Here is a 27668-nt window from a genome sequence, read left to right as displayed (position 1 = left end):
CATGAGCAAATTGTGGATTATTTGTTCTAATTCCATTTAGCGCAACCATATGCAAAACAATAAAAGTTAGCAAAATTACACTGGAAAGTTAACTTTCTGGTTTATCTTGTCCTAAAAACTGTATGGATGTTTTTGGGGACAGCATATTGTTTTTAATAGACGACAACTAACTGGCCAACGGTTCAGTGTCTGGACCTTCACTGAATCCAGACACATGCAGACTGTATGTATCTAGAAAATATTAACCCGAAGAATGAAATTCAAAGAAGTGTCTTAATTTACATAAAAATAAATGTTGTTTTTGCTGTCAATAAGCTGATAAGTTTAATAATTATTTAAATATTGTACACACAATACAGATCGATTTAGGCATACAGTACACAAATGAGCAAAATTCTGTGTAGCTAGACATAAACTCGACCACAGTTGAGTTTATGCCTATGCTTCTAATGAGACATTGGTTAAAGGGACACACATGCCATTTTGACTGTAATATGATGTTTCAGCTGGATTTGCTACAATTGCTGTCTACACAGATAGATTGTATCCATAGTTTAATATACACAACATAATTTGGAACAGGTTTTGTTACTGATTGTTTACCTGATTTCAAACTTATGCTAGCAAAACTAGCTGACTGTTAGCTTTAGCTTGCCTTGAAAAATAAACAAGCATGTCGCCAGAAAGCTCAAATCCTTGATTGACCCTTTTACTGACTGAAAACTTTGTGGTCCTGAATTTATTGTGTCTTCTTTACTTTAGGTGATCACTCTGGAGGGCTGGGTGGAGATCATGTACTATGTGATGGATGCTCACTCTTTCTACAACTTTATCTACTTCATCCTCTTAATAATAGTAAGTCTTGTCTCTACTTTTATTTAAATCAAAAATGTTGGACACATTGCACTGATTGAATAAATGCTTAATATAAATGTGGTGAATCTGAATAGGTTAAAAAAACACACATGTACAGTTTAGTTGAGTTTTAATGAGACATTTGGTTACATTACTAATCTGGACAAACATGATATGAGTTATGAATTGTAAGTTTATGATCATATAAGGTTGACTGAATTCAATTTGTCAGTAGACGTGTATCGTTTCTGTCCTCTGTGTCTTACCTGTTCGCATAGTTACACGTGCACTCTCACAAATCCTTACACACACACACACACACGCACACACACATGCTGAGAGCTGCTGCACAAATCCCTAAAGAATCCTCCCTTTTGTTCCTGTGAAACACTTTTTAATTCCAGTCCTTTAGCTTCTCTATGTGTGCCACAGCACGCTTTTGTGTGTGAGCGTCGATGCGTGGCTTCCTCGGTATATTTCTATTTTAGCTTGTCGGGGAGTACTTAGAAGTGTGTGTGGAAGTGTTATCATAATGCAGCGTGACTGCTAGCTCCAGCTACTCTGCTACCCAGGGGCTGTCTTGTCTTTTTTATTAGACTTTTAATTGCCTCGCCTTCTGAGGCAGACACAAGCTTTTTCGCTCTCTTCCCTTTCCCCGCCGATACTCTCTTCATTCGTTAATGTGTCACTTCTGCTAGTATCACTCTATCTCCTTGAATGTGTCAATCTCTGCTCCCAGCACTTTCACACCCGCAGCACATTCCCCTCCATCTCTGCTTTCTCACTCTCTCTCTCTCCCCAGGTCCATCTTTGCCATACTCCATTCCCCTTCCACTATTTTTTGTCTTCTGACAGCCTTCTATCTCTTTTCTGCTGCCTTCTTTTCATCTCTGTGTTCTCAGTTGGCTGTATAAGCAGGCATCATTCATGTAACTGGATGCGTTTCCATTACAAATGTGCGCAAAAACGTTGTCGATATTTTGCTAATGTGGACAAAAACACAATTTTGGTGTTTCGTTTAAATAAGAAGCTCAATTAAAATCACGCATGAGCGCATTTGTTCACGCGACAAGTCAGAAACATCCAACTATTTCCTGTCGACTTCTTCATTGGTTAGCGCCGGTTGTTGTCAGTGTGACTCGTGTGATTTGAAAAACGCGTCTCCATTGCAGTTTTGCGAAATAAACCAGTTTCGATACAGTCAAAGAAAAAAACCACCTCATCCTAGCGCCATAACATTTAATCAAAAAGAACTGGGATATCTCCATTAAGCAAATTTATTTTCAAAAGTCTATATTGTGCAATTATATGGTCATTGGAACTGCTGCTACAGTCTGTCTACAATCTATTCTCAGACACCTACTGTCACAAACAGTAACACACTCAAAGTTATTTTCTCACACACACACACATGCACACTCAGAGGCACGAAGACAAATTCTCACGGTCTGCCTCTGATTTGCTGTTGGACACTGTCCAACACATCAAACCGCCGACGTTGGCTTCCTTCTGCCGATTTGTGAAATAATGGCCCCCTTTTGATGTGGATGCGTCGTTTACCAAAGGATGAAGAGAGGAGGAAGGATGGAAGAGTAATAACCAAAGGCAGGAGTGAGGATTTGTGGAAATTAAAATAAAGATGATGAAATCTGTGTGAAAAAATATAGAGAGGGGGAAGAATGGCCAGATATGCAGCGAGGGATTTGCAAGGGAGAATCGTAAGATAACGAGTGGGCTTAAGAGAGCCGGTGATGAACGGGGATAAAACGGGAATGACTGACAGACGTGAAGAGGAAAAACCGGGAGGTGATGGTGACGGACCGGAGCGTCGGCATGAAATCCGGCAGAGGATTGGAGGGCGAGCGAGCGAGGCGATGCGAGCACCGTCTTTGATGTCAAGTGAAATGTCCTTAATTAGAGTGAGTTTCTCAGCGTGTCCTCTCATGGCTCATGTGCGCAGGACAGACACCCTGATCACAGGATCGGGGTAACAAGCGTGTCATACAATAAGGTACATGCCAAGCCCTTCAAATTAAGCCAGTGTAATGCTACATTAAGGCAGGTACATATACAGTATGTTCCTGCATGTACAGCATAAAACATCAAAAGCCTGGCATAATTCGAATCCCAGACTGAGCACTATTGCAACATTAAAAACATCTGATCAGCAAAGGCCCACTGGGTTGGAGCAGGATCCATTTTTACCTCGCCACCTCTCCACTGTTAAACAGCTCCAGTTCAACAGTGGAGCTGGCAGCAAACCAGCTCCACTGTTAAACTGGTGCCAGTGCTTACACTGCACCAATTCCCATTGGTTTCCCTACTTCTTCTGACTCCAGAATCATTAAAGTGGTTCTTATGTATCGCCAAACCTGAGCCGGACCAGAGGAAGGAGCTGCTATGGTATCTGCAGGCTAACTGAGACCAGCAACCAGTCACCATTAAAAACCTGGAGTTAGTTTTGTTTCCAATCTGCATAGTTTAACTCAAAAACGTAAATTCACCACATTTGAATGTTAATGAAGAAGCCACATTAGGCAGTCCCTCCACGAAGTTGTGACATTGAGTTCGGAACTGTTGACGCAAATTCAGTCATCATTCACAAAGTTTTGCGCAGACTTGCGATTTTCACCTGACATTGTGAGGTTTGTCAGATGTTATAAAAGCCCAACTTACTATTTTAGTGGCCAAAGGATTGACAACAGTTGTACCAACCATTGTGCAGAATTTGTCAACATGGACATCCTGAATTAAAAGATACAAAAAAATAACTCTAGCATACAATTGTGCTTCAGCAAAAATTATTATTATTATTATTATTATTTTTACTATGGGGCATTTTATACATCTTTACCACCCCTGGTTTTCCATAAATAGTCAAGTTGTTTTTTTATTGTAATTTGTAGATTAAAACCAAAAAATTAAGCAAGATATTTATTTCTCTTCCACTTTCTGCATTCCAATTTGACATTTCCTCCTCTGTTTGTCAAACCTTCATCAGCTCTGTTGCATCACATTTCAGCGACTCTCTCCCAAACACATATAGTGGAGTTAATTGATTTGAGCTCTTTACCAGTCTGACATTATCAGCTCTGTTTGTACTCCTGCTTGTCATCGTCAAACCGGCGGACAGACGGAGAGACTTTTATTAATGTTCAACAGACTTTCCAACACGGAGTACTAAGCCAGTGAGCAACAGCGGACTGAACGTATGGAGAGACAAGGAAGGAGGGAGAGAGGGAGAGAGGGGTTTAAACGGTTCAGCGGTTTCGCTCCGATGAGTATAAAATGAGGTAAATCAAACTGAGAGATGGGGTGGGATACGGAGAGGATGACAAGAGATATGGCTTGAGGGGAACTAGATGACAAGAGATAGCATCAGATGGAGAGACAGATGAAACGAGTCGGATCAAGCTGACAAATTCCTCAGAGTGATTATCATCGTCGAGAGTTTGAACAAGAAACCCAGCAGAGCCGGAGCATTATTTGGAAAACAGCTTGACTGTTTAATTAAGATTTAGCATCCTCAAACAACATCCTCAACATTATTTGGTTTCAAAGGCTGTCTGACGAAGCCTTCTGTTCTGACATGCGACTGTGACTCCAACAGTTGAACGTATTTCTACAATTTGACAGTGTTTATCAGTGGCAGAAATCTCTAAGCACATGTTTTCACACCAACATGAACGACTAATCGTGCTTGTAGGCTGAGTTTAACTGCAAATTTAGGATTTTATTGTATGGATCAGTTTGCACATCATGCATAAAGTGCCTCTCAAAAGTGTCTGCAACCACATTTAAATGTTTTGTTGATGTAGAAAAATTTTTAGCCATGATAAATCCTTTGCACTAATGTAATGTCTAAATCAGAAATAAAGATGCATGAAGCAAGAAAAGTTTCAAAAACCTGGTTTCATATGTCTGCATATTCCTCAACTAATATTATGTTGAACTGTTTTGACTCTTTTTCAGAACTTTGTTTTCTGGAGTTCATTATAGTGAATTTGTTGATTCATCTCTTCTCTGGAGTGTAAAGTCTTTAATCAGTATGAAAGCTTTGTTAACTTCTCTTTTGACATTTCTACGTACCTACTTTATCTTAGCAATGATGCTAGCTTTCGTAGCCTCTAAGCTATCGTGGTGGGCTAGCTTGTTAACACCCACAATGCCGACTTTGTTTTCACATGAGGAGAAAACGTTCTCTTCAGGGTTCCGCTGAGCATTTCTCCTCATTACTTGTCCCCTTATATTCAACTTGAACAACTTTCTAATATCTACATGCAGTTATTTGCCTCTCTGCCGTAGCGGAAGTCGGTTAGCTGTTGACTTGTGACACTCATGGTAGCAGCTTTTTGTAGCAGCTACGCTATGCTAGCTTTGATTTGTTTATTTTGAAAGAGCTGACTATAGTAAGACAAATCTATGTCTGTCCTGTCAGTGTACCAAGAGAGTGCGAGTATAAATATTTCAACGGGTAACTGAATGTGCTGAATGGGTTCTGGGATCCATTATTGCGCTTTCTGTCCACAAGTCTTGTAAAATCATCTGAAAAAGCAGAGAGTCTGATGAAAACTCAATACTTTGAATCGATGAAGAGGAGCTTTACCCATGGAGCACTTTCCCGCAGCGCCCTTATAGACACGCTCATACGTCCACTCTCACCTGCTCATATTAACGCAGCAAAGGGAGAGAACATAATCGGCTGATCAGGGTTATTGATCACTACCTTCAGAGATGTATCATTTCCCTGGCTTCTTGCACTGGTTTTCAAAATGACCCCTGCAGGTTGGGATGACCTTGCTGTTGTTTTTTTTTTTTTTTTTACCCCACTCTATTTCTACGCCAAAACTGGATGTTCAATGTACACAACTCTAAAAATGTTAGTCTTTTTTTTTCAGATGCTCTGCCATTAGATCATCCCGTTAACTTTCTCCCACGGTCTCCATGTCCATTTGCAAATGAGATAAGTAAATTAAATAAATTCCAGTAGTCTTTTTTAAAAAATATATTTATAAATTGGAGCCTTGGTGTGTGATAGCCAGTTTTGATGAGGTTGTAAAGCCCACGAATATTTTTTGCGCTTTTCCTTAAGCTTGATCCGGTTGCTAAAGAAACCGAGGTTATTGGTTCTTGACCCAGCCAATCAGATTTGATTTCTGACCTTGGTGCCTTTGGAAGCTGTCACTTGCTCTTCACTCAATCAATCAATCAAATTTTTATTTGTGTAGCACATTCCAGCAACAAGACATTTCAAAGTGCTTTACATCATAAAAACAAAAAACCAAAGTAATGGAAAATAAAATCAACAATCGACACATTACATTTAGACAATGCAATTGTTAAATTCTTCATCGGTTATGATTCAAAGGCGACTCCAAACAGGTGGGTTTTTAGTCTAGATTTGAAGGCACTAAGTGTTTCAGCAGGTTTTTTTGCAGTTTTCTGGAAGTTTGTTCCAGATTTGTGGTGCATAGAAGCTGAATGCTCCTTTCCTCGTCTGGTCTTAGGCCTCTCTGTGGAAACTTATTTGTTCAACCAAACTTTCTGCACACCTATTGCCCTCTCAGGTCGGTTCCTTCTTCATGATCAACCTGTGCCTTGTGGTCATCGCAACCCAGTTTTCAGAGACCAAGCAGCGGGAGCACCAGCTAATGCAGGAGCAGCGCGCTCGCTGCTCGTCCTCTTCGACGTTGGCCAGCGAGCCGGGAGATTGCTACGAAGAACTCTTCCAGCTGGTCTGCCACTGCCTCCGCAAGGCCAGGAGGCAAACAGTTGCTTTTTTTAACAGTTTGCGAGGTAAACCCCGTGGGTTTCGGGGCGTTGGGCGAGGAAGACGAGGAGGGGATGAGAGGGAGAAGAAGGCCAATGGAAGGCGAGAACTTGAGACGAGGCTTGTGTCCAGGCCTGGTAGGTGGCTGAGAACATGATAAAGACAGCAGTAGATATAAGGCACACGATATACACTGACCTCCAAACGTTTTCTGTTCCCAGGTCATCCGTGCCCTCATCATCATAAACCAGTTCACGCCTCGTCAGCTGAGCCTGTAGCCCTGACTGCTGCCTCGAAGGTAGACGGTTGTCCTCAGTGTGCTGCAGCACTGGAGCTTAAAGACGGAGTGGGAGCCGTCTGTGTCGCTGGCGATGAAACAGAGGAGGAAGCAGTGGACAAAACCAACAGTGAGGATAAGCAAAAACAAGGAACCAAAGATGAGGACAAAAAAACCCCGAAAAGTGCCGAGAACCATATAGGATGTAGCCCAAAGAAAGGATGCAAAGAACTTTGGCAGGACACGAGGAAGAAGCTGTGGGGCATCGTAGAGAGCAAGTACTTTAACCGAGGCATCATGATCGCCATCCTTATCAACACCATCAGCATGGGGATTGAGCACCACGAGCAGGTAATACAAGCATTAATTGATAACACACCTAAGGTGGCATATATGACAATCTGTTTTTTTCTTGGAGCTTTAGTATAGTTATTAATGAGACAAGGAGTTGACATTTTAAGGTCATGTTCAGGTGTGTCTGTAAAAGTTCTTTGTCACTTAGACTGTGCATCCTTACAGATTCAGCATCTCGGGAGACCAGAAATAATCATTTTTGAAACGAAGTTCCAGAGTGGATACAAAGTGGTGGTTTAATGTTACCATGTGGCAAGATGCTCTGTCTCTTCTGCATGTGGCTCACTCTGACATACAACAAACATGGTGCCACTCTGTGTTATTTGTATTGTTGCCTTGCAGTGCTACAGCACCGCCCATTGGCCTGGAATAGCTACTACATAATTTTCTGTGATGCTGAACATTTATTCTTGATCACAAAAATGTACCAGACTTGTCTCATTGAATACAGGGCCTCTCCAAAGCTGATAAATGAACTTAGTGCAAGGAACTGTGATGTACTACTTACATTTTTAGTATTTAGTTTTTGGATTGACTTCCAAATTGAGCTATCTTGAGAAAATGTTGCAAGGTTCCCAAAGCCAAAAATGATCTTCCGTTGGCAGACTAAACACAACAACAGGATTTCAGATGTTTTATTTACTTACATTGCAATGGCAGAATGTAAAATTTTGGTTTAATTTGGAGAAAAAAAATCTTGGTCCTACTTTGTGAGCCTTAAGATTATAATCAGAAAAAAATTCAGATTTTATTCAAATTGATTTTAAAAACAACTTAGAATCTCAAGGAATATAAAACATTAAAATACATCAAAATGGATATATATATATATATATATATATATATATATATAATTGTATTTGAAATGTTTGAAGTCTTTTTTCCATATTCATCAAAAAGTAATAACCAGGCTAAAGTTACATGAGCTGTGTTATATTATCAGAACAAATCAAAGTGATAATATGACTAAATGTTATGATGATGAAATCAGGTTATATTAACCTTCATTTTCCTCACTCCTATAATTTATAACTAAAATTATAGTAAACTTTACATTGAACCTCATATTGAGGTTAAGTTGAAACAAGTTATCTTACTTCTGACTCACTTCCACACTAGCTGTGTTATTACAAGAGCACTTCCTGCTGAACATGTTCAAATAAACTATTTCCTGTTGCAAAGTTGTTGTTGTTTTTTTACCTGCACACTTTTGCTATTTAGAATAGAAAACAAATGTTTTAAGTGTCGATTTGGAAAAATTTTTCCAGTGCCAATTAAAATTTCTCCAACTCAGAGTAAAGAGGAGAAAACCTTCCAACCCCTACTGTAATATAGAGTTAAGAAGTGAATATGGGAATAAAGTGGTGTGTTGTTACTTTGTCAGAATGGAGTAATGTTTGTAGAAGTTTTGAGAAGGAAGTAAATTTGTAGGGATCCAAGCGAAATGTGGAATGTGACTTACTGATTATTTCCAAAACCTAAAGAACATGATTTCACCAAGATGAATAAAACAAATATGTTTATATTCACCAAGCCCCACAGTAATAAAAGCAATGCAGTGGCATGTTTTCCAGCTTTTTCTTCCCCCTCTGGTTTCTATGTTTTACTGTCGTTCAGCTTTTTTGAACTCTTTGTATGTCTATCAATATTTCTCTCTCTCTCTCTCTCTCTCTCCCTTTCTCTCTCTCTCTTTATACCATCGCCCACTCATGCCTGCCACCGCCGCAGTGGTAGGTCGTCTCTCATCCTAGCTGCTGCTAAAAATAGCGAGACAGAAGGGAAGTGACAGAGAGACTTTGCTGTGTTAATGGGGAGGAAATACAAAGCTGGGTTTGCCTGTCTAGCTGAAACTGGAGTCTTCCTTCGCGACATGGTTAAACACCAGAATCACACTCTGTGTCTGTTGTTGTGACTGTGACCTCGTTCTCACCTGTTCTGGAAAAAAAAAAAAAAAAAAAAAAAAAAAAAAAATGGGGTTCCCCAAGGGGGGGAAAAAGGGTTGCATAATTTCCAGCACTTAAAGCATTAGACGAGGTTTTTCTGGTTGCACTTTATTATTTATGAGACAATGCAGTGGAAGTGCTTAGAGCAGTTGCCCAACAGCAACAAGTTGCCGAGTTTAAATGCAGGTTTTAACAGCTTTTGATTCAGAGCTGGGTTTCTTTTTTGTGTATTCTTGGATTTCTCCAAGTACGCTGGTTTGTCCCTCAGTTTGAATACATGCCAGATTCGTTAACTTGAGATAATATGTTGTTATTGGGTGTAAGAGAATGACTGTATGCTGTTTATCACTTCGGATGGTTTTGTTCCCCAATAGTTTTTGCGGAGCTTGATTGGCGAGGAATAGTCTGGAAGCTTTTCCGTTTTTTTTTTTTTTTTTTTTTTTTTTTTTCCAAGGATATGCACAGTTCAGTATAACTACTGAGAAACAATCACTGCTAAATCTTGCTAAAACTTGTTAAAAAAAAAAAAAAAAAAAAGCTGAGGAGTTACACTTATGTTGCTTTAGGAATTATCTTCTTCTTTATGTTCTTCTTCCGCTGCCAGTTGTTGAATCCAAGCTGATTTCATGCAGTGCTGTCATCTCCACTGCTATGCAAAGACACTAAGATGGTTGATGATGAATGGAAGGTAGTGCAGGAAGGTATTGCAAAAAAAAGAGTGAAAAACCTGAAGGAAAACGCTGCCAAATCTGCAAGAATTACATTTATCTGACGTCTGCAGCAACAGACGTTCCACAGCGAGCTGAAGTAGAGCAGGAAGAGAGACAGAGTGAAGACAGCAGCAGTAGAAGTATCAGAAGCAAAAGCAGTAATTTATTAATCTTCCAATCTCTCAATAACACATACTTATCAAGTGATATTATCAAATGTAAACATTAAACTTTAAACATTGTTTAACTCAAACACGACGGGCCGCTGGATGAACAACTGTACTTTACTATTAGCATTAATAAAGCATAAAGAAACATAAACATGATTACAGTTGAACCTGTTCAGCCAACCTGAAACATATTTTGTAAGTTGCATCAAGAAATATAACAAACACACTAAATACCATTTGTTGAATCTAAGGGTGTTTTCACACCTGATGGTCCGGTAGACTTGGTTCGATTGGGATCCAGAATCACAACATTTGTTAAATATTTTGTCAAACAAACCAAACCCTTAGAAAAACCTGTTCCCCCCCTCGCCTGTGGCGGCGCTGTGCTGAGTACCAGATTTCAAGGGTTGTAGGATTTCTCTGTTGTCTTTGGTAAAAGACCAGGAGCCATTTCTCCTGCTAGCGCTAATCCCACCCAGAATGCTTTGCAGTGTAGTCCACTTCCTGCTGTGGGAGCGGTCTTCAGACCAAACTGAATTAAATTCAGTTACACGTCCTCAGTTTGAAGTTTTGCTACAGCATTAATGACTCAAAATAATCGATTGCCCACTGCCTCTCTGCGCTCATCCAGGAGGAGTGATTGCTGAGTGTGAGTGACGTGAAGCAATCTGCTGGGTTTCCTTGGATGGAAAACTTTTTTTTTTTTTTTTTAACTACCACTTTAAGTGAGAAACTGAACGTGACCTGGCTGTATAAACGAACTGAATGTCCCTTTTTTTTTTTTTTTTTGCCCCAAGATGACATAAGTTGTGAATCGGCACTATATAAATACATTAAATTGGATTTAATTGAGGGCTGCACGGTGGGGCAGTTGTTAGAGCTGTTGCCTTATAGCAAGAAGGTCATGGGTTCGATTCCCAGCCTCAGGTCTTTCTGCATGGAGTTTGCATGTTCTACCCTACCCTGCCCCCTAACCCTGTGCATGGTGGGTTCTCTCATCCTCACACAGTCAAAATCATGACTGTCAGATTAACTGGTCTCTCTGAATTCTCCTTAGGTGTGTGTGTGTGTGTGTGTGTGTGTGCATAGTTGTCTGTCTCTGTGTTGCCCTGTGATGGACTGGCAACCTGTCCAGGGTGACCCCGCCTCTCGCCTGAAATGTCTTGCTGGAGATAGGCAGCAGCACCCCTCTTGACCCCAATGGGGACAAGGGTGTAAAGAAAATGGATGAATTTTATTGATATTTTGGGATCATCTGCCAAGACTGACCAATCACGGTGGACTTCAAATGCTTGGGTCAAGTTTTTGCCCCACACCCAGGAGTAGCACCAGATGTGGATTCATAGATGGTTTTCTGCAAACTTTGGCAGCAACTTTGACCTACTTTTGCCTTTCTATAATTTCAAGCCACTTTTCATATATTCCTCTGACCTCTGTCATCAATATAGTTTTTTCATCCACAGAACTGCTGCTCTTTTTTTTTTCAGCGCACAGAAGTGGCACCTGGAGTCGGTTCCTACTGCTCTGCAAACCAAGACATGGTTTTGCTTAAAATTTGCAGGAAATCACCAGTTACTGAGAAACTCAGACCAGCCAGCAAACACACACACACACACGCACACGCGCATACACACATGCACTGTATAACACTACAAACAGATATGCACATGGATGTATCTAAAAGAACAGAATAAAATGTCCTTTATTGTTTCATAGTTGGGAATTGTCTGTGCAACAGCAGCAAAGTGACAGGTAATAACAGCAAATACACTCACACAAGCATAGAATATATAAAAACAGAATAAAGAATGAAATACTGTACAGTCAGGACAAAATATGGTAAGTTTGACACAATAAAGAGCTTAAAACTTCATGCCAGCCGTAACCAAACTGCTGCAGATATAAAAGAATGAATTATGAAAAATAGTCTAACACACATTTAGTCTAACATTCCTGTAGCTGCAAGAGCTTCATTTAACATATTTGATTAGTTTCATTTGTTGCAATTTGCTGCATTATCTTTAGTTTTAATCCTCATCTCTCTGTTTTTTTCTTTCTAATTTCTGATTCCGCGTCCTCTGGCGGTCAGCCGGACCAGCTCACCAACGTGCTGGAGATCTGCAACATCGTTTTCACCAGCATGTTCTCCATGGAGATGATCCTGAAGCTCACCGCTTTCGGCTCCTTCAACTACTTGAGGAACCCCTACAACGTGTTTGATGGCATCATCGTCATCATAAGGTACAAACAAAAGGACCTCAGTCCTCACACTTGCGCTCATCAACGACAGGCTGAGGTTCTTAAAGGGCAGACGTGTCATAATGAGGTAAATTGGTGCATTATGCTCATGATGTTAGTTTAATTCAAATTTAATGTGTTACAAGCAGGAACAAGTGCAGTTAAGTCGTGTTTCTTACTGTCGTTCTGTTTCCAACTTTCTGTCTTTGAATTTTCCTTTATCTTGATTTTTTTTCTCTCTTCTGTCTCTTTCATATTTTCTTTCCTTCTTTTTTCTTAATCTTTCTTACTTTCTTTTTTGTTTCTTCTTTCTGGTTTTCTCTTTCTCTTTGTCTTTTGCTCTTTCTTTTTGTCGTGTCAGTCTGTCTTTTTTCTCTGTTCATTTTTCTTTCTTCTTTCAAGTTCATTCTTAATTTTTTTCTTTCTTTTTCTGTCTTTCATTTTCTTATCTTTCTTTTTTCTTTCTTTCTGTTTCTTTCCATATTTTTGTGCTTCATTCTTTTTTCCTTTCTGTCTTCATTACTTTTTCTTCTTTCTTTCTTTCCTTTTTTCTTTATCTTTCTGACTTTTGTTTCTTCTTTTTGGTTTTCTTTTTCTGTTTTTGTCTTTTGTTCTTTCTCTTTTTTTCTTTCTGTCATTATGTTGGTCTGTCCTTTTCTTCTGTCTTTATCTTTCCTTCCATTTGTCTGTCTTTATTTTTTCTTTCTTCCGTCTTTTTTACTTCCATTCTTTCTTCGTCTTTCTTTTGTCTCTTTCTCTCTGTCCTTGTCTTTCTTTCTTTCTTTCTTTCTTTCTTTCTTTCTTTCTTTCTTTCTTTCTTTCTTTCTTTCTTTCTTTCTTTCTTTCTTTCTTTCTCTCTTTCTTTCTTTCTGCCTTTTTCTCATCCTTCTGTTTCCTTTGTTTTTTTCTGTCTGTAGTTCTGTCTGTTTCTTTTTCTCTCTTTCTCTCTTCCTTCCTTTTGTTACTCAGTAGAGGTGGTTCTATTAAATCATCCCAGTTTTGTCAAAGTGTCAAACACACGCTGCCCGGTACAAATGCACCACCTGTACGGATCGCGATGCCAACGTGTCAGGCAGCAACAGGAACATGTTTTGTCTTTTGTTGTGTGCCTGGAGCTTTCTGTGAATGGCTGTGGCTTTGATCTGCTTGTGCGGGGTTTTTTTTCCCCTCTAGTTCATATGGTTAGAAGTCTTTGTCTGTGATCCCCATTAGAAACCTCAGATCAAATACACATCAAAGCATGTAAAACTGAAAAAAGATCAAATGTGCAACCCATCACAGAAAGATGCAGGTTGATTGAACGTTTCTGCGTCTGTCTTCTAATCCCGTGCTTCTCGACCATTTTGTTTTCTTCCCGTCTTCATCTTCCTGAATGTCCGTGGCCATTGAGAGAAAAGCCACTCTATGGAAGTGCCTCCATTCAGTCCTGAGCGGTTCAAGGGAGAGAGTATTTTGATGTGCTTAGCAGACCCTTTGATAGCTGGTTGGTTCAGTCGGAGAGAAAAACTCTCTGTCAACATAAAATATGTCCAGAGACGCAAAAACACCATAAGTCCAAGTTATGTGACACATCCAGTGTTTGAAACGTATAAAAATATAATGAATGCGGGAGGGAAATAAATCCAATACTTCAGAAATGCACTTTGGAGAATATATGAGGTTTTTCTAATTAACCCCTTAGCTGCCATGGTGTCCCCAGTGTCCATATGGACACATTGTCCTACATGTAAGTGTTTTGAGGGTGACTGTCAAGGGATTTAAAACGGATTCTCTGTTTTAAATTGAAACATGAGCCTGCGTTTTGGTTCTCTGACATGTCGGTCATCTTCCTCCTTCCTGTGTCTCGTTGCAGCGTTTGTGAGATCGTCGGCCAGTCGGACGGCGGCCTGTCGGTGCTCCGGACGTTCCGGCTGCTGCGCGTGCTGAAGCTGGTCAGGTTCATGCCGGCTCTCAGGAGACAGCTGGTTGTCCTCATGAAGACCATGGACAACGTGGCCACCTTCTGCATGCTGCTCATGCTCTTTATCTTCATCTTCAGGTGAGGTGATGCTCTGCAACACAGAGCTGATTTGTTTTTAAGGTTTTGGCGTCACAAACTTGAAACACATCCTCATAAAAATATGTTGTGTTTTAGAAGACTTTGAATTAAATATGCAGTACTTATGGTTGTGTTGAAAATGCTAATATGCCTACCTGTGCATGCACTGTCAGTTATATTGCAACTGTTTTTTGCTCATATTTCTTGTTGTATTGACTTGATTAATCATCACAGGCATCAGAATATGGAGGACCAAAGCTGACATAATTAATAATAAAAGCAGAAATGCGTATATATTTTTTTGTTTTTTCCTTTTCCTTAAACATGTGTTTTGGTCAAGAAATGTATGTCCTTGGTTATAAATATTTAAAGGTAATAGAGTCTACATCTGTATATCTGTATGTTTTTCTTGGTTCTTGTCTGCTCTATTAGTGATTTAAAGTATATGTTATGTCTTTTTCAATTCTTTTTATCTTAAAATTTCCATTGAAGTTTATGGAATCCCAATACTGTTCAGCAGCAATTAACCTAAGGTTCAAAATACCAAATAAATACAATTGAAGGTCTTCATAGAACTTCATACACAGAGCCCTAAGGATTTGGAGGGATGTTGTAAAACTCCACTCGTATATATATTCATGAATATGTTGGAATTCATAAAATAATGTTTAAGTACTGCGGGGCAAAAGGTAATAATCATCGTCTAGCTCTGACCTTGAATCATTCAACTCAAGTCAATTTTCTTTTAAATCAGATCAGATGAACTTTGTTGTCCTCCAAAGGTCAATTTGCTTTAACTGATCGGTGAAAAATAAAATCTAAAGCCAACCCATAAATCTGTATCTATATTTAGGAGTCCACAAAGTGTAACATATTGTATATTAATTAAAAACTATTTCTGTGATGGTGGTGCTGTCTGGTTTTGATTACCACGTGAAGGCTTGCATCTTCACATACTTAGGATACAATAAAAAGCAGTGTTTAAATAAGTTTGCACATGAAGGGATCCACTTGATTCTTTTTAACCACTCAGTGAGTTTGTTTGAAAAGAAAAATAGAAGCTTTTTAGGATTAATATTATCCATGTTTTTGCATTTATCTTTCTAATCAGTGTAAACAAAGAAAAAAAAAACAATAATTTGTTTTAACAAAATGAGGAAATGACATGCTCTGCAGACTGTAACTTAAAGAAAATTGCGATTATATCCCTTAGCCAGTGTGTTCTCATTGTGGCTCTTTTTGTGTTGCAGTATCCTCGGGATGCACATCTTTGGCTGTAAATTCAGTCTGAAGACAGAAACGGGGGATACAGTCCCAGACAGGAAGAACTTTGACTCCCTGCTCTGGGCTATCGTCACCGTTTTCCAGGTAGTCGACCTGTCAGAGTTTATGATCTAAAGTATTAGAGCAAAGGGGCCAATGAGTTTTTTTGATAACAAATCTACACATTTTCATGGAAATACGTTTAGCTTTAATTATTGGTAGAACTATGAGTTTGTTGGGAGTGTGACAGCTGCTGGGAGGAAGGATCTGCTGTAACGCTGCTTTGTGCACCGAGGATGCAGCAGTCTGTCACTGAAGGAGCTCTGGAGTTCAACAGTTTCATGCGCAGCTGCTGGGAGTTATTGTGCTGATTAATATCCATCCTAGTGATGGTAAACAGTCACCAACTTGTGCTGAGGTGTGTGTGCAAAGCTTCAGTTAAGTTTCTTTTTGGTTTCCTTTGCGTTTCTCTAAGATTCTGACCCAGGAGGATTGGAACGCCGTGTTATACAACGGCATGGCAGCCACCTCGCCGCTTGCTGCTCTTTACTTCGTGGCGCTCATGACCTTTGGAAACTACGTCCTCTTCAACCTGCTGGTGGCCATTTTGGTTGAAGGGTTTCAGGCGGAGGTAAATTATGACCAGAAGCTGTTATAAAGGGAAAAAAACCCCACAAAATATTATTTTGGGGCTTTTATTTGAACTGTATTTTGTATTCTTAGGGTCACTGACTGGTGTGCCGCACAAATTAGGGGGAAATATTAATGCCTCCAACTTCACCTCAAATAAGCAGCTAGATGGACACATGAATATAAACGTAGACTAAATTTGATCTTGGGATGAATAATGCTGCCTAACAAAAAGCCTGGTGGTTTTCTGCAACTTCAAATCTGGTCAAAATAAACACTGAACCAAAATTCAACCAGAAATGGGTCAGAAGTTTCTTTATAACAGTAAAAAAAAGAAAAAAAAGAAAAAGTGTGGTTTTCTCTGCAACTTGACCAAATTCCACATTTTACCACTTAAAAACAAAAAGTATGTAAACATTGTATTTTTATTCCGCCCAAAGCAAAAGAGTCCAAATAAATAATTTTAAAAATTAAGACATTCTTGACGTTTACAAATTTATGTCTAGAACTGTATGACTTGCTTGTAGGTTAGGCTTTCTGGACTAAGCTTTTAATATTATTTGTTTAACATTTTCAAGACAACAAATAACAATAAAGAAATGAAAAATGATGAAAAAAGAAACCAGACACAACCGCACTAATAACATGCATAACAAATTTCAGGAGTTATTTATTCTTGCTTCTCTCAACGGTTTTGTGATGATCTCTGTTTTGCAATCGCGTAACACACTGCATGTCTTTTTTTTGCCCATCTCGCAATACATGTACAAAACAACATGAAATTTAAAATGTGACATCCCAAAGCAATTTACTAGAGCAAAAACTCCAAACTTGTATTGTCTGTCCATGTTTCAGCCCCTCCATCCTTGCATCCTCAGCAGGCTCTCGTCTCCAGTTGGAAGCTGACGTCCATCTGTCTGCGCAGGTCGAGGGCGTTTACACTGTGACCTTTGGCAGCGACATTCAGAGCTAAATTGAGCTCCGCGTTTGTGATTTACATGACGCCACGTTTGACGAGGCGGATCCAATTCAAATGCAATCGATGCAGCTGTCCAAACAGGCTGCATAACGTCTCACATCAACATCTAACGCGTTTACATTAACACGGCTGCATGTAAAATACAGCTCAGCACTTTTTAATCTGCAGGTTTGTCTGCTTTGGTGTAAAAATGAAAACTATCTGGACAATGTGTAAGATTGTTGCATCCAGCTTTCAATTAGAAAAGTACAAACAGACAACACACAGCAGCTTCTGGCATAATTAATATATAAAAAATAAATAAATAAAATAAAAAAGGGAAATCAACACACTAAATAACATGATTTTGATACGACCTGGATTTTGTAAATTTAGGTGCATCTTGATTCATCAGAATGTCAAAACTTGAACAATTCATGCCGGTTAGTCAGTTAAACATTTAAGTCATGTAACATTTAGACTCATTGCACATAGTTTAGTTTCTATTCATTTTAATGATCAAAGCTTATGTCTTGTGAAAACCTAAAATATCATTCTTCAGAACATAAAACATACTCATTTGACTATTACAGAAAAAAAAAACATATTTGCATGTATGTTCAATGTAGTGTTACTGTAACAAATTATCCCAGAACTTATTGTGATTAACAATATATTTTTGTTTTGAGACAATTTTCAAGTAATCTAACAGTGATGGCATAATGTCTTTTATTTCAGTAGGTTTTATTTAGTTTTGTAAACGTACAATTTACTTCCAGTTACAGTTCCTCTGTTAATTATTTCAGGAAACAAACATGTTTTCTCCTTGTGGGTTTTTGCTATTTCATTAGTTTTAGTTAACTTGGTTAGTAGGTGTTCAAACTTTATTTTGGTGCTTTAGCATTTCTGAACCATCCCTCTCACTTGGTAGACGATGCTGCCATTAACTGTCAAGCTAATGTCAAAAATGATTGAATTCAGAAAGATTAGTTTAATATCACAGTCAGCTTTTTAAACGTTGATCAGTGAATTACCGTATCCACTCTATAAGGCTGTGAACGTGCTGACACACGTCAACAGCAGCCATCAGTCTTCCGGGATGTTTCTCTCCTTTTTTTCACATCCATCCCCCCTCAGAATCTCTCACCTTCATCGCCTTCATCCGCTCTGTAGCTTCTGCTGCCACACACATACACACACACACACACACATCAGGGACTATTGAGCCAATTTACTGTCGTAACAGCTGTAGGAAAATCCCCGTAGGTCTTAAACAAACCTGTGAGACTCTGTTGAATGATGTGTAAGTGGTTTTAACCATTTACTGATTCGATCTCCAGAAAGAACTTCATATTGAGCCTTTTAGATCATCGCCCTTGTCCAGCAGTGATTTTTCTACTTTTATAGTAAATCTGTAATGATTTAAATACAGATGACGTTCGGAAACATAAAAAATGTGTATGTTTTTTTTTTTTGTGCTTTTTAAAACACTAAGATGTGAAGCTAAAACTTCTAAAAAAGAAGATTTTTAAAAAGAAAAGATGCGGCATGTGTCGGTGTTGTTGAAGAGCGCCCTGTGAGCCTAATGTTTCACGCGCCTGGTTTGTTTCTCCGCCTGCAGGGCGATGCGAATCGCTCCTACTCCGACGACGACCACTCGTCCTCCAACTATGATGAGAGTGAGAAACGAGACTCCATTAAGCTGTCTGGTGAGTTCACTCGCCTCGCAGTTAAAGCGCTGGCTCGTTTCTGCTGGAGATATTTTGTTCCTTGTTATTCTTTGGTTCAGTAATCTCAGCTACAAGCCCTAAAAAAATAAAAATATCTAAGAAAAAGTCAAATAAAGTGGATGGATTTTGATATATTTCAAGATATTTCACAAATGTGCCTTTTTATTTTTCAATTCCTGTACTGATATCTGAGGTTTAGTATCGGTTTATACTGCTCTGACACTGAAAAACATTGCCGGATTGATTTAAAATGTTTGTTTTTTTTAAACACAGACACAAATGTACTGAATAACTCATTTATTTTTTAACCCTGCACCAGTACAGCACACTTGAATACACTAATAGCTTCACAATCTTGGTCAAAAAATGTAAGAAAAAACAATTAACAGCAACAAACCTTTGCAAGTGCAACCAGAAATTCTAAATATCATGTAAAATAAATAATGATATAATTCAGAGCATAAACCATAGAATTAGACTGAATAGATCTGCCCCTATGGATCAGGCACATTGTCATGATACACAATCTAGTATCTATTTTTAATATCAGGTCCGATATTATCGGACTGGCGCATCTCTACTTGACACGGGATAAAGTGATGGAGATAGAAAAAAAATATTTAAAATCCTAACCTAAAATAAGTGTGACATTAATTATATTAATTATATCAGTTCAATTTTAACGTCTTTATTTCATTTTGTGCATCATCTTGTTTATATTGCACACAGTGCAAAAGTAATCTTAACCAACGGAAATGCAAAAGCATGTAACCAAAATATTTACCATTAAACTGTTAGATTTCACCCTGAAATTGGGGTAAAAAAAAAAAAAAAGGTTGAAAATAAAACACATGCGTCATGCCACACTTTCCAGCTTTCAATTTATAGCAAATCTTGAAAACGACGCATTATTTTCCTTCCAGTTCACAATCTTTTGTTACGCTCTCTCGCTCTGAGCCCAGATTAAGTACATTATAGAAGTTTGTTGCCCAGAGTTTGTGCTCGGAGGGTTCATTCAGCAGTTTTACAAGATGAAATACATTTTTATCTTTGATTTGATCTCCCAGCAAACCGTTTCAGCCTGGAGCCGAAGGAACGCCAGCATCACTTCAGATGTGATCTTTGCGGTGTAAAAAGCTTCAGCTTATTTCTTAACAACCAAAACAACAACAATCCACACTTTCCACTTACATAAGCAAAACACACAGCTATTGTTTTCCTTTTTTTCTTCTTGACAGATCTGTTTATGTGAAGTGTGATTCTTTCTGTGACTAACTGAACTCGGTTTCTGTATTGAGGATATTTTAGATATGTTTTTATCCTGAAACTATATTTGACTTTTTTATAAATTCCTCACAAAGACTTGAACTCCAAAGAAATATTTTACACTACAATTAAAGACAGACAAGACAAAATGTGAATTTCTACTAGTCTTTGTTTCTAATAAGAGAGCCACAGATTTTTTTTTTTTTGTTTGTTTTTAATCAAACTTACCTGGAAAGTCCAGTTCGTTTGTGTATTCATATTCGAACTCTGACAAAAAAGCGAACTCCTGTCTGCATAAAGTCCTTAGTCAAAGTTCGGTTAAAGTGAACTCTGGTGCGCTCCACAAACAGGAAGCGGACTACAGCGCAGGGCATTTTGGGTAAATGCAACCAAAACAAATAGCGAGTCTAGCAGCAGAAATGGCTCTTAGTCTTTTACCAAAGATAAATGAGAAATCCTACAACCACTGAAATCTGACCATACTCCATTGTTGTTTACATTTTGAGAAGAAGGAAGTTGCATTTTCTTCAGAGGATTTTGTCGTTTGCCTCAGTGGTTCTGGGTGCAGCGCCACCACAGGCGAGGAGGAGAACAGGATTTTTTGTTTTTTTTAAAGATTCTGTTCAGTGTGAAAACAAATCACACCAGCTTAAAATGCAACAAATTACGCGTGCTTCCATTGCAGCTTTCTGGCCTATCGCTGACCACCGATATTTAAAAATTCCGATTTTGGCCAGTCCAAATGTCGTTTGCCTGAAATGTTGCTATATATAGTAAGAAAGTTACTGATTTGGCAACAGTTAGGTGACTTTGGCTAACCGAAATGTTTGCAGACATGACCGGCCTCCTCTGCTCTCATGGTCTCCTCATGAGCAGAAGACGACAGTGGTTGATTTTTAGTTAAAAGGTCTAAAAATCTTTGCTACGGTAGAAAGAAAAGATTCGCTTAACATTTAAGTATCGACCAGTCACCAATCTCCCAAAATTAAGGAAATCGCCGCCGATAAATCGGTGCATCCCATGGCAAATGTTCTGATTTTGATCCCCGATCGAACTTAATCTACTTGACCATCAGGCGTGGAATGGAAAACTGTAGCACAAAAAGGAAAACAAAGCTTTATTTTTATTTTATTTTTTTCTCCTCACTTATCTCTAGATCCAAGAATTTGTACTCTGACACCAAACGGTCACCTGGAGCTCGGGGCCCTGTCGGGCTCCAGGGGGTCCTACTCCTCGGAGAAGCGCAGCTTCACCAACGAGTCGAGGAAGAGCAGCTTGATGAGCCTCGGGCGGAGCAGCCTGGAGAGACGCTCCCTTTCTCTGGTACTTCATCGCCCTGTCATCCCCACAGAGCCACACTGAACATGCAGTTTATGTCACATTAGCTGTTTTTAAACTCTGTGTCATAATTTCACTGAGGCGTGTGTTTGCTGTTGCTATGGCACCACTGCGACGATTGAATACAGGAGGAGGAATTTGTTGCTATATCAGCACACACACACAAAAAAAAAAAACGATTTTGTAACAGGTGCACATTGTTGTATGATTAATTTCTTAACACTGCCATCTATGTCTGTGTGGGAGGGATTTTAGATTTGATCAAGTGAATCGAGTTTGATGCGCTTTGATGTATATTCTATTCATTACAGCTCTGGTGCGGTTTCAGCCTCCTCATTAAAATCACATAATTGCCTCGGGTAAGCCGCACGCACCCAGTGCTTAATGCACATGTACAAAATACATTCTTTTCTTTTTTTTTCCTTTTGTAAACTGAACTGAAGCCTTATGAAGTACATACACATGTATAAATGTATGATGGCAACTCCAGGAGGGAGACGTAGAGAAGTGAAAACACAGTAATGGGTGAGATAATGAAATGCGGCGGCGCTCGTACCTCAGTGGTTATGATGCTAAACTCAATGTGTGCATAAGATCCTCCTCACTTTGATACCTTTGAGGGGTTTTTTTCTATAACAAGGGAGCAGTCGTAGAACCTGGTGCTGGAAACAATTGGATGACAGGCATTCAAGAGGACGTGTTCATGAAGAACTTTTATTTCTTGTTCTGGCTGAAGTTTTGTCAGCGCTCATTTAGCCAGCGCTTTGATGAAAAAGCACTGCAGGGTGTGTGAATCAGATCCAGTTAGTGGTGCTCTGCTCTGCTCTGCTTTGTTGTTGTTGTTGTTCTGCTGCTTATCTGTTTGGGTGTTGATAGGACGGGTTGGATGCAGCGCTGTGATACGATCGGTGTCACTCTTTTTAACGGGTTGCTTCTGCGTTTGATAGAGGCTGAATCAAAATGATTTTCTTTTTGTTGTTGATGGGGAACTGAAATCTGGTGCAAGTCGGGGGTTGAAATACCTTGACTTACTATTCACGATTACAGAAAGTGCTACCAAAAGTTAATTAGATGTACATAAAATGTGATACTTTATGCTGAAGTACTAAACTTTGAACATTAGGCTTTGTGTTTGCTCTCGTACTTATTTTTTGTTTCAGCTTCATTTTTTTTCTTTTTTCTGTCGCTTTCATTTCAGATCATCGAACAAATGGTAAACTTATTTAAACATAACACAAGTAAATTTAAAAAAGCAGTCTTTAATTTGTGATTTTATTTAGTTAGGTGAAAAAAAAACTATCTAAGCTAACCTGGTCTTATGTGTAAATAGCTGTTATATATTAAATGATGGTTGATCGTAGCGCTTCGTGCCATATACTGAATAGTATGTAGTGGATAAAACAGGCTCCGTTAATGCAGTGCTAAAACATAACATTAACTTGTTACAGTTTTACTATGCTAACTTATTAAGCTAACTTAATAAATCTGAGCATCAATTATGAGTGTAATTACTTCAACTGCACCAATTGTATATATAAATAAATCCCAAAGCTTTCTGAAGTCACATTGTTAACTTGTAAAAAAAAAACAAAGCTACTTTCTTTCTTAACTTGGTTAATTAAAAGTAATGTAATTTTTAAAATGTTTTTACCTCTAAAGGCCCTTAACTTATTTAAATCAAGTGCTTATTATAACTAAAACAACATAAGTCAAATCCAGTCAACTTATTCGATTAAAGTCAACACTGTAACTCAATACGCTTAAAGTTTCTCTGGACTTGATCAAAGCCAAGTTATATTCACTCATTTTTTCAATTATGTACAATGTTGCAAGTTACAGTGTACCTCCTTAGTGAAACCTTGACTCTTTTCAGATAAATGTTTTTTACTGTTTGTGTTTACGTTTCAGCGCCATGGCCGCAGTTCCAACTACCACAACTGGGGGCGACCTTTTCCTCCACAGTCTGGATGGAGTCGCAGGTAGACAATTATTAGCTGTTTATTTAACATTTTTGTTTTAATAAATTCTTAATATGAAACCTGAACTGTCCATATGCGTGATTCGTGTCTCTGCTGTGGTTTTTGCCGTTAACTGCAGCAAACATACAGAAGATTGTCGATTTCTTTTACATTAGCATTTCATAAGTTGGCCATGCTTTTCATCTTCTGCTCCTCAGGTCCAGCTCCAACAGCCTTGGTAGGAGGACCTACGGGTTCAGTGGGGCGCCCCCTGTTGGCGGCAGCCTGCGTGTCCGCAGCACCCGCTCCCCCTACTCCTACCACCATGCTTCGGAGCAAGAATCTCTTCTCTCGCACTCTCTCCACTCGCATCACTCCCATCATCCCCTGCCGCCCCCGATGTTCCTCTCCAGACATTTCGGAGGCAGACGGGATCGGCGGGCTCTTTCCCTGGAACTCCCGGAATTGCTCCGGACTGGCGGACAAGCTCCGGCACCGCCACCCGTTCAGATCCCTGACCACGTGAGAAAGAGCGGGTCCGGGGCGGCGGGCTCGCTCACGGGGGGCTCGGGAGCCGGCAGCGGTCTGGGAGCGGACCACCGTGACTGCAACGGCAAGGCGTCGGGTCACCACAACCATCTGATGACCAATGTCTTCCCTCAGGTCAACGCACGCAAGGACAGAGCAGATCTTGACGAAGAAACAGACTATGTGAGTGGACAAGCTCCATTATTAGATTCTGAGCAGTACAATACCCTTCTACATCGGCACCTAAATGTGAATTTTATATGTCTAGTTGTTCATGTTTGCATGTTTGACAATAATATAGCTATTAAACACGCATATTTGTTCTCATTATTGATGAAGGCAAAGAAATGGTTTTATTCTTTTCCTGTTGGTTTGTTGTTTGGTTTGCTTGGGTTTTAGTGAGATCTGAATAATGGCATGTCTGTAATTAATTATTAGATGGATTTTCACCAGTTCATAATCTGTTAAATCATACTTGATTACATCAACCTGTCCAAAAACTGCAGGTGGAAATGAGCATTTTCTTGCCATAATGTCCCATCTTAAAAGGTTAAAGAAATGTTGTACATCGTCTACGTGTAAATAACTAAACAATATATTGAACAATACAATGTTATCATTTTTTCTATTTGCTTTCAGGAAATTTACAACTTTGCACACCTTTTATTTCTACCATTATACCAGATTCTGACTAAAACCCTTTTCTGTTTTCGTTAAAGAGTTGGTGCTTCCGTATCCAGAAAATGATGGAGGTTTACAAGCCAGACTGGTGTGAGACTAGAGAGGACTGGTCTGTCTACATGTTCTCTCCTCAAAACAAGTGAGTGCAAACATTCTTTTAACTTCTAAACATCAAAGATGATTTGAGTAAAATGCATAATTTCTTTAAAATGTTGTTGGTTAAGTCTAAACAAAAAGTTATCAAAAAGAATGCAGTTTTACAAATCCACAACATGAAATCAGCTGTGAGATACTGATGTAAAGTTTAAGAAATCAGTGGAGTGAATGAGACAAAATATTTTGGCTTTTTGTAAAAGTGTATGTATGGCAACATATTAGGGCCATTGCAGACAAAAAAAAAGAAAAAAGTAAATTTCCACTACAAAAAAAAAACACAATTTAAATTAATCCCACAAACTTTCTATAAAAGTTGAAAATGTGCAAAGAATTCAGAAATTTTGAGATTAATCTCAGAAATTTTCCAAACGTCATACATTTTCAATTTTTGGAAATTTGGACATTTTCTGAGTTTCCAAAGTCAAAAATGTTTGACTTTAAAAAAAAGAAAATTTCTGAAATTAATCAAAAAATTTCTGAGTTTTACTTTGTGAGAAATTTACTTATGTTTTTTCTATCTACAATGGCTCTAATACACTGTTTGTGCGTATATATTTAATAATATTTATCAAATATTAAATATTTTGTTTTGTAGTCAATTGTGTTAATTCATTATTAAACAAAGCTTAAACACAGAAATGCCAAGTGAGACCAGCAATGAGAGGAAAACAGTTTATTGACAGAGCAGAGATAAACACAGGAAATCAATCTACAAAGCAATCTTCACAGGCAGGGCTTAATTAAAGGCCAAATCTAGAATGGAGACGTAATCATCAGTGATGGGGGTTTGGGAAACGAAAATAAATTATGACAAACTTGCTGCACAGGTGGGTGAAGTTGTTGGCAGAACATGTTATTCACGCACTTCAGAACTGCATGAATAACACTTCACATAATCAGCAATTGAAAATCCCAAGAAACAAAACTGAAGTTATGTTTGGTCTAGAGTCAGTACACATCTTCAGCTAAAAAAGCTAGAAATTAGTGATCAGGTTTGAAATCTGGGCCTAGTGATGGACCTGAACCTTCAGAGCCACATAAAGACGGTTACAAAGTCGGCCTTCTGTCACCTGAAGAAACATTTCCAGAATTAGAGGTCAAGATCTAGAGAAACTCATCCATGCTTTTATCTTTAGTTGCATTGATTACTGCAGCAGTGTCTTCACATCCAGAACACTGCTGCTGTTCTGACTAAAACCAGGAAGATAGAGCACATAACACCAGTTCTAAAGTCCCTACACTGGCTCCCTGTAGCTCAGAGAATAGACTTCAAAATACTGTTGTTAGTTTATAAATCACTGAATGGCTTAGTACCACAATACATTAAGGATCTCCTGTTGCTGTACCAGCCTTCCAGACCCTTCAGGTCTTCTGGTTCCTGTTCTGCTCTGCATCCCCAGAACCAGAACCAAACGAGGAGAAGCAGCATTCAGCTTCTATGCACCACAGATCTGGAACAGACTTCCAGAAAACTTAGATACTGACATAACTGCCTTGTTGCTGAAGTTGGCCTTACAAGTAAACTTGACCTGACATCATGGTGTCGGACTGATTATTTTTACCAGTATGACATGGCAGCTGGTCAGACTTGGTGGAAAGATGAAAAGTACTAAATAAAGGTCAATACTGGTAGAAAACCTGTTAGTGGCTTCAAAAGAGCTGAATAGAGTTACTCCTCAGCAGAGCTACACTGAAAGCTCTAAGCTGACAGAGTTTCAGTCTTCACTCAGAGTCACCAGAGAAACTGTCAAACACCCTCCATCCTGACTCACCTGAACCCATTTTCAGAAGATAACTGTGGAAATTTCAGTGTGTAGGTACGCAAGGAGAATAGAATAAAAATAAAACGTTGAACGTCTGCAGCATTTTTTCAGTCCCACATTCTAATCAATTGGGATGTTTCTCCAATAACGATGATTAAAACAAAAAACAACATCCGCTGACCTTTATTCAAGCCAGTGCAGGATTGCACAGTAAGACTTAAAGAGCCTTAAAGCTGCATTGTGGAACTTTTTATAAATAATGTATATATATACACACACATTATATATACATACACATTATATTGTATACATACATATAATGTTCCTGTACACTATGCCCGCCACTTGGTTATGTCGTTCCATGTCTTGCACCCTGCTGTTATGTGCTGGGTGTCTGTCTCAGAGGCCTCCTTGCACAACCTACACCTTGGGTCTTGTCTGGTGTGGTAGATCTGAGCTTCTATTGCTCTGGTGTTTAGGGCCTGTTCCTGTGCAGCCATGATGAGGGCCTCCGTGCTGTCCTTGAGTCCAGCTTTCTCCAGCCATTGGTAGGATTTCCTGATATCAGCCACTTCATGATGGTTCCTCCAGCACCTTGTCCTCTGTTCCCCATTGCCTGAGACATTCGCTGATGTATTTATGGATCTTGGATGTTTCATCCTGGACAGTGGATCTCACACTCACTAGTCCTCTGCCTCCTTCCTTACGGCTTGTGTACAGTCTCAGGGTGCTGGATTTGGGGTGGAACCCTCCATGCATGGTTAGTAGCTTCCGAGTCTTAACATTCGTAGCCTTCATCTCTTCCATTGGCCAGCTAATTATTCCGGCAGGGTATCTGATTACTGGTAAGGCATTGCACGGATCTTGTTCTTGCCATTGAGCTGGCTTCTCAGGACTTGCCTTATTCGTTGGAGGTATTTGGCTCCTTTCCTTGTGACCTCATCGAGGTTGCCATTTGCTTGCTGTATTCCCAGGTACTTGTAGCTGTGCTCTATGTCTGCTATTGTTCCTTCTGGGAGTGATACCCCTTCTGTGTGGACGA

General features: G+C 39.2%; 1 protein-coding gene across 1 annotated transcript in view; it reads left to right on the top strand.

The window, feature by feature from the left end:
• Positions 1–27668, top strand: part of LOC106965183 (voltage-dependent T-type calcium channel subunit alpha-1I) — a 105436-nt gene that overhangs the window by 14357 nt on the left and 63411 nt on the right. Inside the window, exons 4-15 of the mRNA XM_015061112.1 lie at positions 763–855; positions 6423–6762; positions 6847–7253; positions 12169–12320; positions 14170–14355; positions 15606–15723; positions 16094–16249; positions 18828–18915; positions 21359–21525; positions 23449–23519; positions 23717–24209; positions 24746–24846. Of these exons, the coding sequence (XP_014916598.1) occupies positions 763–855; positions 6423–6762; positions 6847–7253; positions 12169–12320; positions 14170–14355; positions 15606–15723; positions 16094–16249; positions 18828–18915; positions 21359–21525; positions 23449–23519; positions 23717–24209; positions 24746–24846 (2372 nt within the window). The remainder of the gene's footprint in view (positions 1–762; positions 856–6422; positions 6763–6846; positions 7254–12168; positions 12321–14169; positions 14356–15605; positions 15724–16093; positions 16250–18827; positions 18916–21358; positions 21526–23448; positions 23520–23716; positions 24210–24745; positions 24847–27668) is intronic.

The sequence above is a fragment of the Poecilia latipinna genome, unplaced genomic scaffold (genome assembly GCF_001443285.1).
Source record: "Poecilia latipinna isolate Pla-1442-1.1 unplaced genomic scaffold, P_latipinna-1.0 Scaffold1778, whole genome shotgun sequence".
Lineage (NCBI taxonomy): Eukaryota > Metazoa > Chordata > Actinopteri > Cyprinodontiformes > Poeciliidae > Poecilia > Poecilia latipinna.
This window is presented reverse-complemented; position numbering and strand designations above follow the sequence as displayed.